The 15,795-nt window shown below is 37.1% G+C and overlaps 1 protein-coding gene across 11 annotated transcripts in view; it reads right to left on the reverse strand.

Moving 5' to 3' along the window:
- Positions 1–15,795, reverse strand: part of SLC4A4 (solute carrier family 4 member 4) — a 493,252-nt gene that overhangs the window by 19,213 nt on the left and 458,244 nt on the right. For all 11 annotated transcript variants that reach the window (XM_065545104.2, XM_074039893.1, XM_065545105.2 and 8 more), the window contains 3 exons: positions 10,407–10,585; positions 9,206–9,278; positions 1,707–1,775 (listed from right to left, as the gene is read on the reverse strand). In XM_065545104.2, the coding sequence (XP_065401176.1) occupies positions 1,707–1,775; positions 9,206–9,278; positions 10,407–10,585 (321 nt within the window). The remainder of the gene's footprint in view (positions 1–1,706; positions 1,776–9,205; positions 9,279–10,406; positions 10,586–15,795) is intronic.

Genomic DNA, 15,795 nt, shown 5'->3' on the forward strand with positions numbered 1-15,795 from the left:
AGATGCTCAGTAAATAGCTATTGAATTGAATAATCATGCAATATGAACTCTGAAATAATATCTCTATTTTCTTTCTGGAGGGAAAGAAGTGCAAAAGTAAATTAGACCATCGCAATCTTCTCTAGTGATTTCTTACTTAAAGGGTTTTCTTTTTCCCTCTAGAATTATTTTTGACTGGTGGGGACCTTCTCATTTATAAAGTTTGGGTTACAAAATTTCTTTACAAATTACAAAATTTGCTAAATCAAATCTCACCAAAAAGGTCTAAACAAGGGAGAATCGAGAAAGAAAAAGAAAAGCCATTAGAGGCAACAGCATTGCAGAATTTAAGAAACCTACTAGCTAGACCCTGGCTGTTTCTCCCCATCATTACTATGTGGTTGATTTTTTCTTCTTTTTAATTAAATAAACGTGCACTGAGTTTCAAACAATAAAGCCCCTAAAACACATAGAATTAAACTTCTGATCTAGACCGGGTCATCAAGGACAAACAAAAATAAGAACTATTCGTCTGCGGGCCATTTCTGTTTCATATTTTTCCATTTTGGAAAATAAAGAATATTTACAATGGCAGGTAAAAATAAGATATTTTTACAAATTTATACTTCTCAAAAGTCTCATGAGCACAAATAAACTCACATTCATCTAGTCCAGTCTATGAAGAACCACCTTGTATTTGTAACAAATATCCAAAAGATGATGAACTCTACTCAGCAGACCTAAACAGAGAAAAGTAAAGTAGCCTTTTCTCTCTTTGATGGTCTGGCCGCTTGCCCAGTTCTATCTGACTTTAAAACCAAATTAATCTGAACTTGATAAGCAAAAGCAAAGACTATTTTGAAGGGGTTCAAATAAATTCTTAGGATGTTCACAGGACACGCAGTCTCTTCCCATTAAAATGTTACTAAGTGCTAAATAAAGCTACAGTTAACAAGGTGCCAGAAAACAGCATAAGTACTTCCAGCTTCCTGGTGCCAATTAAATTAAAACCCAACTGAAAGACAAAGTCCCTTACAAAGTTTTCCCTAATGATTTTTTTTTTTTTTTAAAGAGACAGGTTCTCACTATGTTGTTGAGGCTGGACTAAAACTCAGGTTCAAGTGAACCTTTCACCCCAGCCTCCCAACTAGCTGAGACTAAAAGTGTGCACCACCGTGCCCAGCTGATAATGATTTTATTAAAAGTGTGTCAGTTTTCCCAAAGTTACGAATAGCTAAAGTTTTCAACAAAAGCAATACATCAACCACACTAACTTTATTCTTTGGTTGGTAAAAACCTTTTGATTATTGATCATAGCCATGTGAAAAGCAAATCAATACCCTGTTCTTAGTATACAGTTAAGGCAAATGGATAAATACTATCTTGAAGACACACAGAAAGGGTTAGGTATCCTTCCTGAGACAGTAAACAGGGTAAAGATGGGTAAGGGGGAGGAAAAGAAAGATTATAGCCTCTCGCTTTCTTGGTTAAATGACTTTTAACAGCCTATTTCAACAATGGGTATGTATGGTAACATTTGCTAATACTGGCTAACTTGTCGATTAAACCAGAAATGAAAAGCAGGTGAATGGTGAAGTAGAAAATAAATGCATTTTACAAACTCAGCAGTTAATAAGGATTAGCACTTTTCTTCAAAGATCTGTTACTGGACTATTCTTATTACTAGAAAAACACTACTGTACTTACATTGCTGTTCAAAAACTTACCTGCACACCATTAAGGGATGCTACTCCCATATACAGGAACACACCATAGAGTACAGGCATGGGTATAAACTAGAAAGAAAAAAAATTGGATAAAAGTTAAAAACGATAATAAGAAAAAAGAGGAATGAAGAGGAATCATTTAAATGAAGACTAAATCTAAAACTAAAATATAGGATAGAATAACATAGTGACCTCTAACTAGTATGCTTTACTAGTCAATTGATGAACTTCTAAACTTTTTGTAAGAGAAATAAATGAAGAAGGGTAAAAAGGACTTTCAATTTTCATTGGATGCTTGTTTTTTTAGTGAGCATGCATGACCTTACTAGTAACTTTTTTTAATTAATGGAGGAAAAGTTCTGTTTCCCTTTTCCCTGAAAAGGAATGACTATGTAAACCAGGAGCTTATATGGACTCTGAGGTAGACAGAAATAGAGGTATTAAGAGATGGTTGCCTCATTCTTGAGACCAAGTTCCTTTCAATATAGTTTGTTGATTTTTGTCCTTAATAATTTTTGCCATATCATCTATCAGCTTGGTATATATATGCCTCTTTCAATAAAATAAACATCAAAAGACTGTCCCCTCACTTCCTGCGAATATTATGAGAACTAACTAAAAAGAGCACTGCTTGAAAGGACCCTGGAGCACCTGGAAGCAATTAATTACACACATGGATTAATACACATCTTTTAAAACTGAATTAATACCTTTTCATGCATTAACTAGCAAAAATATTTTATATTAATACAAAGTGTTTTAACACGAAGTGATGACTGTAAACTGTACCTATTCCTAGACCTTTGAAATGTCCCTAGTACTGAGGAAACTAAGCAAATCAAGGATGATTCTGTTTCTGGGAAGTCTCCTGTTTGAAAAACAAAAGGTTCCCAACCTTAGAATTTGAAAAGAAGTTCAAGTAATTTCAGGATTTTTCAAAGCTAAAATACTAAAACCGCAAGTCAATTAAGGCCAATCTTACCAAATCCACATAAAGGAGGCTGTTGTAACCAGAAAACATAGTATGGCTTTAGAGTAATTTTAAAAATACTGCACGTACTAAGCACAATTTCTATCAGCCTCTCCTTGTGATTGTCTAAAGTAGTTCCGTATCTGAGACTCTTCGGCCACTATTCGAGAATGAGTAAATTCTAAAATGTGTAACAAATATTTCCAATTTTTGTTGGTTAGCCATAGGGATGCTTAAATTTCTGTGAAATAAATATATATATATATATACACACACACACACACACACACACACAAAATCAAATGCTTCTTCAAAAAAAAGACTAACAATTCTAATGTAGCTAATTTTGCTCTTGATGTCAGAAAAAAATCAAAGTGACATAGAATGTTGATGGGGGTAGGAGGGATGATGTTCCTGCTGGGGAAGCTGTAATACCTAACAGTCACCACAAAGAGGTGAACACATCACACTCAAGCCGCTTTTATTTCTGACACATGCCTTCATTTCTTTTGCAATGTGCATGTTTCTATTCCTTGTGATTCTTGTGTATAAATGTACCATAAAGTAAAAAAATAAAACTAAGAGAAGGATCATTTCATAGCTTTGATTCATTTTTTAAACATCTTCCATTTTTCTTGTCCTTTCATTTGTAATTTGGTGGGTAGTGGGGGTGGGGCCGCTGGAAGGAAAGAAAAGTAAGAAGGGAAAAGAGAAGTATAGTTCAACCATAGAAAACTAGTTAGAATTCCTGCAGTAGTTACTTTTTAATCTGGGTAAAGCATGTGTCTAGCTTGAAAGAAAGCTACCACAAAGGGACCATCCCTGGCCTCATCCCCACCCCTCAGCTAGGCTTAGCTAAATGTTTTTTCTAATGTGGTTCTAATGTCAAAGTGAAGGACACTTTTGCCTTGGTGCTTAGGTCCATTCTCTGTGAATTTATGATTACAGATATCACCAAATCTACAACAAAATAAAATCAGAAGGTGTCAGTAACACAGAATGGCATGGGTTGTGGGTAGAAAAATAGCTTTAGATATGAAGATGTTTTTTAAACAGTTATTCTTTGTCGAAAAGGAAATAATACATATAAAGAAGGCTATTAAGTTGATTTTGGGCCAATTTCAAAGTCATAAAAATATATCTTTTGAAATTTGCCATTTTCCTTATGATAATGCAACACCTCATTAAAAATCTTCCAGTATGGGAACTTTGATGAAACTTGACAGAATTATTGGGTTAGAGGATACTTTTTATTGGATTTAGTTCATGAGTCACAGGAGGTCAGTTTTTAAAAATTCATCACAAAATAATCATTTCTTGTAATAGAAATTTCTCAAAGGAGGAAAGAGAAGATGCATTTTAAGAAGATGGAACTCCATCTTAAGTTAAACCAGTATAATTTACATAATAATAATAGGTAGATATTTTTACAAAGCAAGACAGGAATAATTAAAACATAAACAGCACAAAGCATACCAGGCTTACAGGCATATCAAGAATTGCCAAATGATAAAATTATGCAAAGGAAATTTTATAGATAACCAATCATACCCAGAAAGCACAAAAGTAAATTATAAATAAGATTACCATACATGAAATCAAGTATTGCTCCTACAAGCCGATGGAATAATTGAGATAAAATCAAAATAGCAGATAACATATTCAGACCATGTCACCAAATTTTTCAAATTCTGGTGAACACAGTTCTACTCTTTCTCACTTATACCTCCCTTTGATGTGCTGATAGTATTTGAATATTCCCAGAAGAGTCAACGAGAAAGGGTAAATTTTAAAATAAGGGTAGAGAGTAGTTATGCAACCAGAATTAGGTAGGACAGTGAGATTTTCTAGCAGAGTAATGGTCACTGTGTGTGTGTGTGTGCGCGCGTGTGTGTGTGTGTGTGCGCGCACACATGTGAATGTACAACCCAGAATGAGATCCTGATTAAGAGCATGGGCACACAAGTCAGACAGGCCTACTTTCAAATTCTGGCCCTACCACTTCTGTAACATTAAGAAAATTATAAACTTTTCTTATCCTCAGTATTCTCACTCAAAGAGGGTATGATAAAGACTATATCACATAAAATATGTAGTCCAGGGCCTGGTTCTGAATAGATGATAAATGATAAAGGGGTTATTAATGTCATAATCGTCACGAGGACCTGACTGGCAAGTTGAGAAGCCTGCAATTGCCCAGCAGAACTCTCTTTGGTCCTCAGTGGTCAGGGTGGAAAATGGCAGGAGTACAGACCAAAAAAATGGTTGCAAAGGTCAGACTCAAAGCCCTGGTTTTATTTAAGTTCTATTACATTGCCCTTTCAGCAATGACAATTATATTCAGAAACATGTTATTCAAATAATATCCTAATTCCCTTAAATCTTGACAATCTAAGCTGATAAGGAAGTACTGACTTGCAATCTGGTTTCTAGTCATTGAAGAAACTGGAATGAGGTATGATGAGGAGTTTGTGAAAAAGCTGTATTTATCTGCACATGAGAGGATTAGAAGTTGGATCAAAGAAGCTGGAGAAGATCATCTCATGGAAAATGAAAGTGAATGAGTTCTTTGAGAGCAAGTACTATGTTTTCTTTTAAATGGTTGTAAACCCTGAGGGTTATGAGATTGGCTTTCATGTCAGAACTGCCTGAATTCACATTTTCACTCTATTATTTATGAACTTTGTGACCTGGTAAGTCATTAATAAATTTTCTTATCTGTAAAATAGAGACAATTTTTTTGTAGGTGTCATTCATTGAAGGACTAAATTTTAAAAATCTGTGCTGAGCCCTTAATCAAATGCCAAGCTCAATAAATGGCAGCTACTATTATCATCATCATCATCACCATCACCATCATCTCCACCATTTTGCTTTATTTCCCTGGCACTGAACAAACAGACATATTGTGGCATATTGTAGAAGCTCAACAAACATTTTCCAAATACAAATTAAATGCTCTCCTGATTTTAGAACACTAAACAAATATTAAAGATAAATTTGACTACTCCTAATTAACTTGAAATAAACTATTTCAAGCAAGGGCAACAAAAGTAGCAGTGAACTTCACTTGATTCTTATTTCTTCAGACTTGCCAGAAAAATGGGAAAAGTAAGCGCAAGGAAGTGCCTTTCATCTTTTTGATGCTCTTTAGCCTCCTCTGGTTTCCCCATACAGAATATTCACTTACCAGGCAATATTTCTGTTGCAGAAACACAGAACTAAGCTGTTTAACCAGCTATGGACGCCAGTTATTCTTGCTTCCCAACAGTTCAGTACCAAATCAGCTGTTACATTCAGTGCTTTGAGGCATGTATGACTGTTGCTGGCTAGGGTCAATGGGGTATCCTCGTGAACCTAAAATTGTAATTCCTTACATTCTTCTACATAAAAGAGCTCGGCAAAGAGATCAAAATAAAAAATGAAAAACTTCATGTTCAAAGTAAGCTTGCATAAACAGGCAGGGGAAACAACTTGCTACACTGCTTAATGCATGAAAGAAAATTACTAGGATCATCTGAGACCATCAAACTTGTGAGGGAGGTATGGAGTTTGCAGAAATGGTGTTGAGCCATTTCATTTTAAAAAGTAAAAGTAACACATTTCTCTTTTCCCATTCATTTGATCTGCCTTTTCAAAGACAGACTCTTAAGTAAAATTATTCTCTTAAGTTGTCCTCTAGTTCTCTTAAAAAACACATAGTCACAAAGGGGAGGAAGAAAGGTTCCCTACTCCAGCATAACCCCTGACACCACTTTCTGTGTGAATTCTACGGTTAATTGTTAATCTTGACTCTTACTTAGTCATAACTTAGGTTTTAGTTAAACTGTACCCTCAATATCTGCTTCTTCCTGTATTGACTTTTCAAATGAGCTAACAAGGGATTTGTGATAAACGCACATAACTTACCAAACCTCAATGGTACATGATCTGAAAGTAGCTGACTTTATCAGGAGTTGTGATTCCAGAAGGAATAGCCTAACTTACTGAAGTAAGGAATCACAACTGGGAATCCTTATTTTATTCTTGTTGTTTTTAAGTATAGGTTTTGTACAGTATGCTATAAACTATGTTGCCAAAACAATTTCATTTCCCACCTTTTGGGGAAAACCTTGCTTAACAAAAACGTTTGCTGGACTGCATTTTTCATTTATTCTTACAATGTCTCTTTGGGTTAACGCAAAATTGCCAGGTGGAAATAGTCACAATCATGGACACTAGCAGCTGAATGAGGGTGAGCCCAGGTATGGGTTAATTAAGGAAGGTTAAAGGAAAAGAAAGCTCCTGCTCACTGATCTTTTACAGCTCTCTGCCTTGCCTTCTTTCTCTGCATTCTAATCTGTTTCTGTAAATACTAAGGCACTTTGCCTATCAGGGGTGAAAAGAATCATTGTAAAGAACAAAAGAACTTTCAGCTTTAACTCCTCTGCAGCCATATTTGGGTGCAGGGTGAGAAAATGGTTAGGAAGAGGCGTTGTTGAAAATGTAAGTCTTGCATCTCTCCTAAAAATAGTAATTTTACAGTATCTGTTCTCTGTGTCCTCTTGGAATCATCCATGATTACTCAACTGTCAGATTCTCTAGGAATAAAGCCAATCTGCTATAACGTATACACACAAAAGGAACTTTTAAACACATCTGACTTTTTTGAATTACGATTTTATACTGTATTAATGAAAAGAAATACTATAAAAATAAAAGAAAAATGGGGGACGTGATGAGTAAATTAGAACTGATGAAAAGATTTCTGCCCATTTCTCCCTCACCAGTGACTGAGCACAAAGAGAGCTCATAAAAGAAACTCTGCAGCTGCTCGAAGTGAGCCCACCTTCAAGGAACCCACAGGGAAAATTCATTTCTAGGAGAGCCTCTCACAACATGGGTTCATAATTGTCTGCAATGAACTCTCTAAAAATGATCTCACTAGATGAGGTTCCATTGCTTAAAAGGTAACGCTGTCATTAGGCTTTCCACCAGCTGATGTGCTGGTGCCTATAGGATAACGGAGGAACATAAAGCATTTGGCAGCAGATTCGATGCTGTGAAAGTCACCACACCTTCACACCTATCCCATAACTTGCTTTGCACTGGCAAAGGTGACAAAAGGTTTCCCTCTGTCCCTGCAGAACATAAGCTCTGTACTCTTTTAAGGCCCTCTGTACCTAGTCAGAAACAACTTTTCTGAGGTTATTTTTAATCTTAACGTCTTGTGTAAGATGAGATACATATTCCTCATGAATCCAGTCAGAAATTAATTAAACCAGTTAATTGACATTGTGGAAACCAAGGAAAAAAGATGAATAATTACATATTTTAACTGTTTAACAAGTATTTTGTGCACACAGTCTAAACCCCCTGAAGGCCATCTTAGTCTTATTTATAGGTCAAAGATATTACAGTTCCACTTCCCTCAACTTCATCTGATTGGCAACGGACATAAAATTTGCTAATTTTAGAGAAACAGAGGGCTTTTGCTTTTCACTTTTTGTACTTCTATATTGTTTGAATTCTTCAGAAGATTGTACTGCTCCACTACTTATGTAATTAAATGAACATTTTAAAAGTCTTTAAAATTAAAATTGTTTAAAAATAAACATTTTAAGAGAAAATTGGTTAGGATATCATTAGCAGTGGTTATTTATAGCTGTTAGGTCCACGGGTGACTTTCATGCTTTGTACTGTGGTACAAAGCATAAGATACAAATTATCAATAATTCACAAGCATGTTTATATGATTGAAAAAAATAAAATGTTTGCATCACAGAAGAAAACTGGAAGCTTCATGAAGAGGTATACACTAACTTTCATTAGTTTTTTTTCCTACTTCTTAATAGGTTTTCACATACAGTTTCCATTTATCTATCTAGGCAGATATCCAACCCATTAATAAACCTATATATTGACTCCTAATTTTCTAAACAAGCTATATCATAGAATTTTTCTTCTTCAAAAGTTCATTTCTAAAGCTTTCTAATTATGAGTCAGTAATTTTACTCTGATTCACCTTTGTGAATTATGAGGTCATCTGATTCAAATAAAATAGAAACAAAGTAATAATTAACAATAGTCGAAAAATTTCAAAATGGTCATCCTGCATCACTCATGTTATTTAGGAGTCTAATGAGGGAAGAGGGACAAGATTTGGATACAAGCAAATGGAAGGTGATAGAAGAAAGAATGTATAAAAGATAAGGAGAATAAAAAATATCTGTGTGGAGGAGGGGGAGAAGATCAGTCTAATTCAATTGCATGAAACTGTTTTCACAGATCAGAAAGTTTGGATATTGTTAATTTAATACAGTTCAATCAAGTAACTGCAAAACTAAGGATAAGGGAGGGGATGAAAGACTGAGAAGGAAATCAAGACAAAAGGTATTTAAAGCCCTCTTTCTACTTGACCCCTGCTTCAGTGTGTTACAGAACTGATGAGAATCTTGCAAGTATCTCATAAGGAATTTCACTCTTCACATGTCCAATTATATGTCAGTGTTCTGAGAAGAAGGAAGAGATGAATGTTTCACATATTTACCTTCAAGATGGGAGCCATAAAGACTGACAGACCAGTCAGAATAAACACAAGGGTTCCAGTGACTCTTTGTTCCCTGAAACCAAATCAAAAGATTACCAATCTACCTCTTGTCTTCATAAACATGCGCTTGTCTTTTCACCTTCAAAAAAAAACAACTACACATTGACAAAATCAGTGTTTGGCTAAAGCAACAAAGGTGTTGGTATCATGTAATTAGTACCTCAAGGATGGTGTATAAACTCAACATAACTATTAAAAAAAACTTAAAGTGATTGCAATATGTGATTTGAATTCATGAAGAAAGAAGTAATCCTGTTAAATCTTTTGCTCCTTTTAGAATCAAGAAAGAAAAATCACTTGCTCTTGGTCCATCAGTTACTGGCCTCTTTGAAGACCTTATTTTTTAAAGCAATTTATCCTCTTGTGTAATTACCCTTACACCTTCTTTCATAGGAGACAGATATTACATTGTCCCATATTCTAATTAACAAACAGCTCAAGGAAATTTCATTAGCACAATAAATCACATCAGTCTAATTTCCAAATCTACAACAACAAAAGTACTTTTCAACAAATATAATTCCCATCCTGCACCCCCTCCCCCACCCCCCAAAAAAGAATCACCCACTGTTTTGGCGTGGGAAACGATGGCTCTGTCATGTGAGCTACCCAAGCACTTATGAGCAGAGTTTGCAGTAAAAAGTGCTCAGCAGAGTATACAAACCTTCTACTCCTGCCCTTCACAGCTACCCAAATTGACCAGTTGGAGGTTAAAGTTGTTCAGTGTTTATGGGGACAGAAAATGAATTGGAAAATAACAATACCTTTCCCTTTACAGAATCTTAAAAGTCATAAGCAGACTCAAGAGTTTTAGGGCCTTCACACATGACTGTGATACAGTAAACACTGCAGCACCAAAATCACCTGCATGTTGAGGAAAAAAAGTACTCTGGTTGTGTTTTTATGTTGCAACATTTAGCCTTTTGGAAATCCATGAAAATGATATATCATGAGGAGTAAACTAAAAAAAAATCACTGAAACCTCTGATGAAAATTTAGTCCTTTCTGGAACAAAAAAATATAGGAATAAATTAATCATCACAAGCCCTGTCTCCTCCAAATCTGCCCATTTCCTTAAGATTACCACATGGATGTGTGCACAGCGTGTTCTGGGGAGTCATTTTCCTCTGAGTTAACACACCTCACTCCTAGAAACTTTGGTTGTTCTCCAGGCGCAGAAGTCTCTGTCTCCATCTTCAAACTGTCGATGTGAGCAATGGAGATGACTGTAGCAGCTACATACCACGGAAGAGCCATGAGGGAGCATATCACCATGAGGATGGCCACCCAAAAGAGATCCAAGTGATACCCTGCTCCTTTCTGTAGAAAGAGATAACAAAACCATGTGAAGACAAGACTCATATTCGCTATCTAGTCATATTTCCAGAGGGGAATTAAGATGACCAAAGGAAACCGACTTACTTTGCTTGGTAAGTCAAACTCCTTGAAGCAAGGGACTTTATCTTCTAGCAATTAAACATACAGCTGCCTCTTACAGCTGCTATGTTAGAGACCTTCTCTACTATAGCGTTGAATAATTGTCTAAGACTTAAGTCAAAGATACACTTATTATTTGTTTATTCCTAACCTCTCTGTATACAATTTTCTAATCAGAACAATGGAGATATATATGCCCACTCCACAGAGGAATTAAGACCATTCACTGAAGTAACAGAGGCAAAGCATCTTGTAGCAATTTAAACCGCAGTTGTTAATGTCATAGGTGCTTGATAAACGGTGATAGCGGCAGTAGTGGTACTGGCTGTTGTTGTTAAGATAAACATAATAAGCACCTTGAAAGCAGGCACCCTGCCTTCTCTGCTGGACAGCACTGAGTAGTATGCTGTTCATCAACTTACGTAAGTATCCGAAAGCAAGATTGAGAAGGTATGTAGGCCATTTCTCAGCTTTCATAATATATGAAAGTAAATGTTTAACAATCTATTATATGTCATAATTAAGGTAATAAACACTCCCTTAATCAGAATAGGCCGATTTCAAACATTGCCCAATGGTCACAATAACATTCACTGACTGGAAGAGCAGACAATGTAACAAAAGGTCTAGCTTTTTTATTCATGAAATAAATATTGTTAAATGTGTCCGCAATGTTATTCTATGGTTCTATTTCTTTGCTCTATTTATGAAGAAATCAAATACTTGATACCCCTACGGAGCCTGAGAAAATAGAGCAGTTCATTGTCACAGCATGGAAGCAGCAGTGCCAAGAGCCAGAACATGACCAATCCAAGGAATAAAGAGGCTGGTTTTAAAAAATGAGGATGTGATTTACACTAGGAACCTGGTGACTGTTATCATTCAGATCTTGTTACAGTTCGTCACAACACTGCTCTCCTCTCACTGAAATGCCAAGATTTCACCCCTGGCTCGCACACATGGATCTAATCATGTTCTGAGAACTCATCACAGGCAAGCGGAGCTGGTACAACAAAGAAAAGCATATATTCACCTAGCCCAGGCTTGGCTAAATACAAAAATCTACTTGGGATTATGAATATAGGTTAATATATATTCATAAAACCAGTTATTTTCAGGAAGGTATAATAGCTTGAATTGAGAGTGGTGTAAGGCAGAGGAAAGGAGGGCAGAGGTGGGATGAGCTGAAATAAATTTGTCCAATAATGACTAATGCGGTGAATACCATGATATATCTGAGATTTCAGTCATTCATTCTTTCAATGAATATTGACTGACAACTTAGTACCATGCTGGTGACACATCTGTGAATAAAACAGACAAAAAATCTTGCCCTCATGGAGTTTCCATTCCACTGAGGGAGACAACAATGAATACCATAAAAAAGTAAAATATGCAGCATCTCACATAGTAATAAGTACTATGGAGAACTATCAGAACCTAGGCTTGTAGGATGAGTGTAATGGGAAACCACTGGAGGGTTTGAAATGGAGGAGGGTCACGGTTTGCTTATGTTCTAAACACACTGGCTGCTGTGTTAGGTAAATAGGGAAAGGATAGTACGACTACATAACCATTGGAAGAAATCGTGATGATTAGAACCAGAGTGGTGGCAGTGAAGACGGTAAGAAGTGGTTGGGTTCTGGCTACACCTTAAGGTGGAGCCTACAGCATTTTCTCCCTCCTGTCTGTTTGTGTGTCTGGAACCTCACTATGGAGCATTCATGATCTGGCCCCTGTTCACATCTGCAGCCTCATCTTTCATCTCTCTCCAGATTGGATCCTGTGCCACCACCACTTTCAACCACCTGCAATGCCTCATATGTGTTTCTTTCACTGATACCTTTTGTGTGCTTGCCCACGTAGCCTCCTCTACCCAGAATAACCTCTACTCTTTCTTTGTTCTTTCTCTCACTCAGTCCTGTTTATCCTTAAGACTTAAATTAACCCTCACCTTTTCTGGTAGGTTTTCCTGCCTCAACCTAGGTGAGATAAGTAAGTCAAGTTGGGTTAGTTCTCCTCCTTTATGTTTCCCTGTTTTTCATTTTACGCCTTCCTCTATCACAGCCCTCATCACACCAATTCTGAAATTATATATGTATTCATCTGTCTTTGACATTAGAATGTAAGTAACATGAGGACCTGGACTGTATCTTTTTTTCTCTGTATTCTGAATACCTTAGCAGAGTACATGATGCACAGCTGATTCTCAATAAATGTTTATTTTGGACAAATAGCATGCATATACTCCCCTTATTGGCAACTGTAAACTCTTATTTAGCCATGAAAAAAATATAAAACGTTATTGTTAATTCGCAGACATGAGAAACATTTGTGGGGAGGGAAAAAGGAGAAAAACAGTAGAGACATCACAGAATTTTTAAGCCCTCTTTAGACTAAATCACTGAAGTCCATATTAGAAGTACCAGCAGGGTAATAATGAGCAGAATCCACAAATCTTGTTACCAAAAAACCTGTAGTAACCTAAGGATATGCACACTAGCCAAATGAATGGGTCAAAAGAATAGCTTATGTAAAAAAAAGTCACCCATGTTACCCTGAGTCATCTCGATGCTTTCTGGATCTATTTTAACTAAAACAAGTTTGAGTTATATATGTTGAAGACTAGCAAAAAGGGCCCATATGAAAGAGGGTGAAATGAAGATTTTAGATGATGGACTATAAAGGTAACTATATAACCATCAGAATAAACAAAGGTTCTGAGATAAAATAATTACAGAGAGACAAGTACTCTGCTCCCCTTGACACCACTGCTTTGAGATCGAGAACATCCTGGCTAACACGGTGAAACCCCATCTCTACTAAAGAAATACAAAAAAAACTAGCCGGGCGAGGTGGCTGGCACCTGTAGTCCCAGCTACTCAGGAGGCTGAGACAGGAGAATGGCGTAAATCCGGGAGGCGGAACTTGCAGTGAGCCAAGATCCAGCCACTGCACTCCAGCCTGGGTGACAGAGCAAGACTCCGTCTCAAAAAAAAAAAAAAAAAAAGGTCTTCCTTCTCCTCAACCACAGTGGACTTCTTTATGTTCTTAGGGGAAGGGAAAATGACCAATGTGACCTGAAGGCCCTACCTGGTCTACCTCTACCTCCCCTCCAGCCTCAACTCTCTCATTGCAGCCACACAGGATTATTTCAATCACCTGTTCTCACCAGGTACTTCCTTTTGTAAGGCCTATGCATACACAGTGATTTCTTTGGGTGTCCGAAATAGTCTTCCCACCCAGCCTCATTTAGCTAATTCTTGCTAACATTTTAGGTCTCAATATAAGTGCCATCACATTAGGGAACTCCCTGCACCCTCTCAACACACCATCTCCTTCTCCTTCATGACATCAGCCACATTTGCATGCCACATTCTGCATAATTATGTGAATTGTGCCTCTCTCTCTCATAGTTCCATGAGGACAGGAACCATGTATATTTTTGTTCACCATCAAACTAGCACTTGGCACAGCGTGTACCACAGAGTGGATACTCTAGATAAATGTTTGATGGATAAATGAATAAATGCTAATTCACTCATTCAATGGCACTCTGCTAGACCCTAGAGGTAAAATTATAAATAATACACAGTCCTTCCCTCCAGTGGTTTACTTTAATGGTAGAGCTGGTCAAAACAACATGTGTTTATAAAACCAGTATTAAAGTACGAGTGAATTCAGGGTACTGAGAAAGCATCCAGGAGGGGTACCCAACTCAGTACAAAGTCAGGGATGGTTTGCATGGGGGGTAGTATTTAGGTTGAGTTCTAAAATATGAGCCATAACCAACTCAGAGATAAGAAGTAGGTGAAAAACTATGCAAAGCAAGTTGCCATTCTAAGAAAATGAAATAAATTTGCTGCACAGAAGAAGATGGCTAGAGAAGTTAAGAACTTTTATGTTTTGCTAAAGGCTTTGGAATTTTTTATCCCAAGAGCAATGGAAAGTCACTGAAGGGTTTTAGGCAGGCAAGTGATATAATCAGATTTCTATTTAGAAGGATGGCTCTGTTGGGACTATAAATGGTATATTGATAGTGGTCAAGATTAGAGGCAGAGGACAGACACGACAACACTGTCATAATCCAGGCCTGAGAAGATGCAGTTTAAACCAAAGGAACAACATTGAGGAGAGTTTATGGACAACGAGGTCAAAGAGAAAAAAGTGATAAATTTATTTTGTCAAATTTCAACATGCAAGGCTTACCATGTCTAGTAGAGTGTCCGACACACGCTAAACTCTGGAGACACATTTGTTGAACAGAATGGTAAAAGCTATGCTTCAAATTCATGTTGCCCCAAACTATTGCCATGAGACCCAAGAAGCAAACGGTTATGTCAGAGAAGTTGTTTCTGCAAAACCACCTATATATGTATAAAAACAAGCCACTTCTAAGATGTCCCTTTGAGTTAAAAGTATCTGAATGACTAGATTTGAATGGAATAAAAATAATATTCAAATACTGGTCCTTTTTATATAAAGAATACTGCAAGAAATATGGAAAACAGTATTTTTCAAAAATAACATATGAAACTTTTTATCTGTTCTGTACTCCTCCTCCCCACTGCCATTACCTTTTTCAGATTCTCATCCTTTCTCTCCTGGATTATGCAGCAGCCTCTTCCCACCCACCTTCCCCTTCCACTCAGCTCCCCCCACCCACCTCCACTCTTGCTCCTCCCCCATCCATCCTCACTGCTGCCAGACTGAGTGTTTCAAATGCAATTCTGACCCATCAAGCCCAAGCTGGATGTTGCTGAATAGGGGAGGCCACAGGCAGATGAGAAGGCCGAAGAATACAAAGACTCCCTTTCCATGCTCCTACATCTAAAACTCTGAGGAGGCCCTCAAGGATTCCAGAATCTCTACCAATCCCTAAATGTGCCTTGCACATTCTGTGCTCCTGCACTTTCCTATGTGTCACTCTTTGAATTGGGATTCTGCTTCTACTCCTTGACATTTGTTTAAAGTCATTCTCTCCTTTCAGTGCTCCATGCAAATTCCCCTTCTTCCTTCACACCATCCAGCAACCAACCCTCAGCCCTCAATGCTGCTCTCACCACAAACGTCCCTGTTTTTCTCTTGTCCCT

Source organism: Macaca fascicularis, chromosome 5, assembly GCF_037993035.2.
Source record: "Macaca fascicularis isolate 582-1 chromosome 5, T2T-MFA8v1.1".
In the NCBI taxonomy this organism is placed as follows: Eukaryota; Metazoa; Chordata; class Mammalia; order Primates; family Cercopithecidae; genus Macaca; species Macaca fascicularis.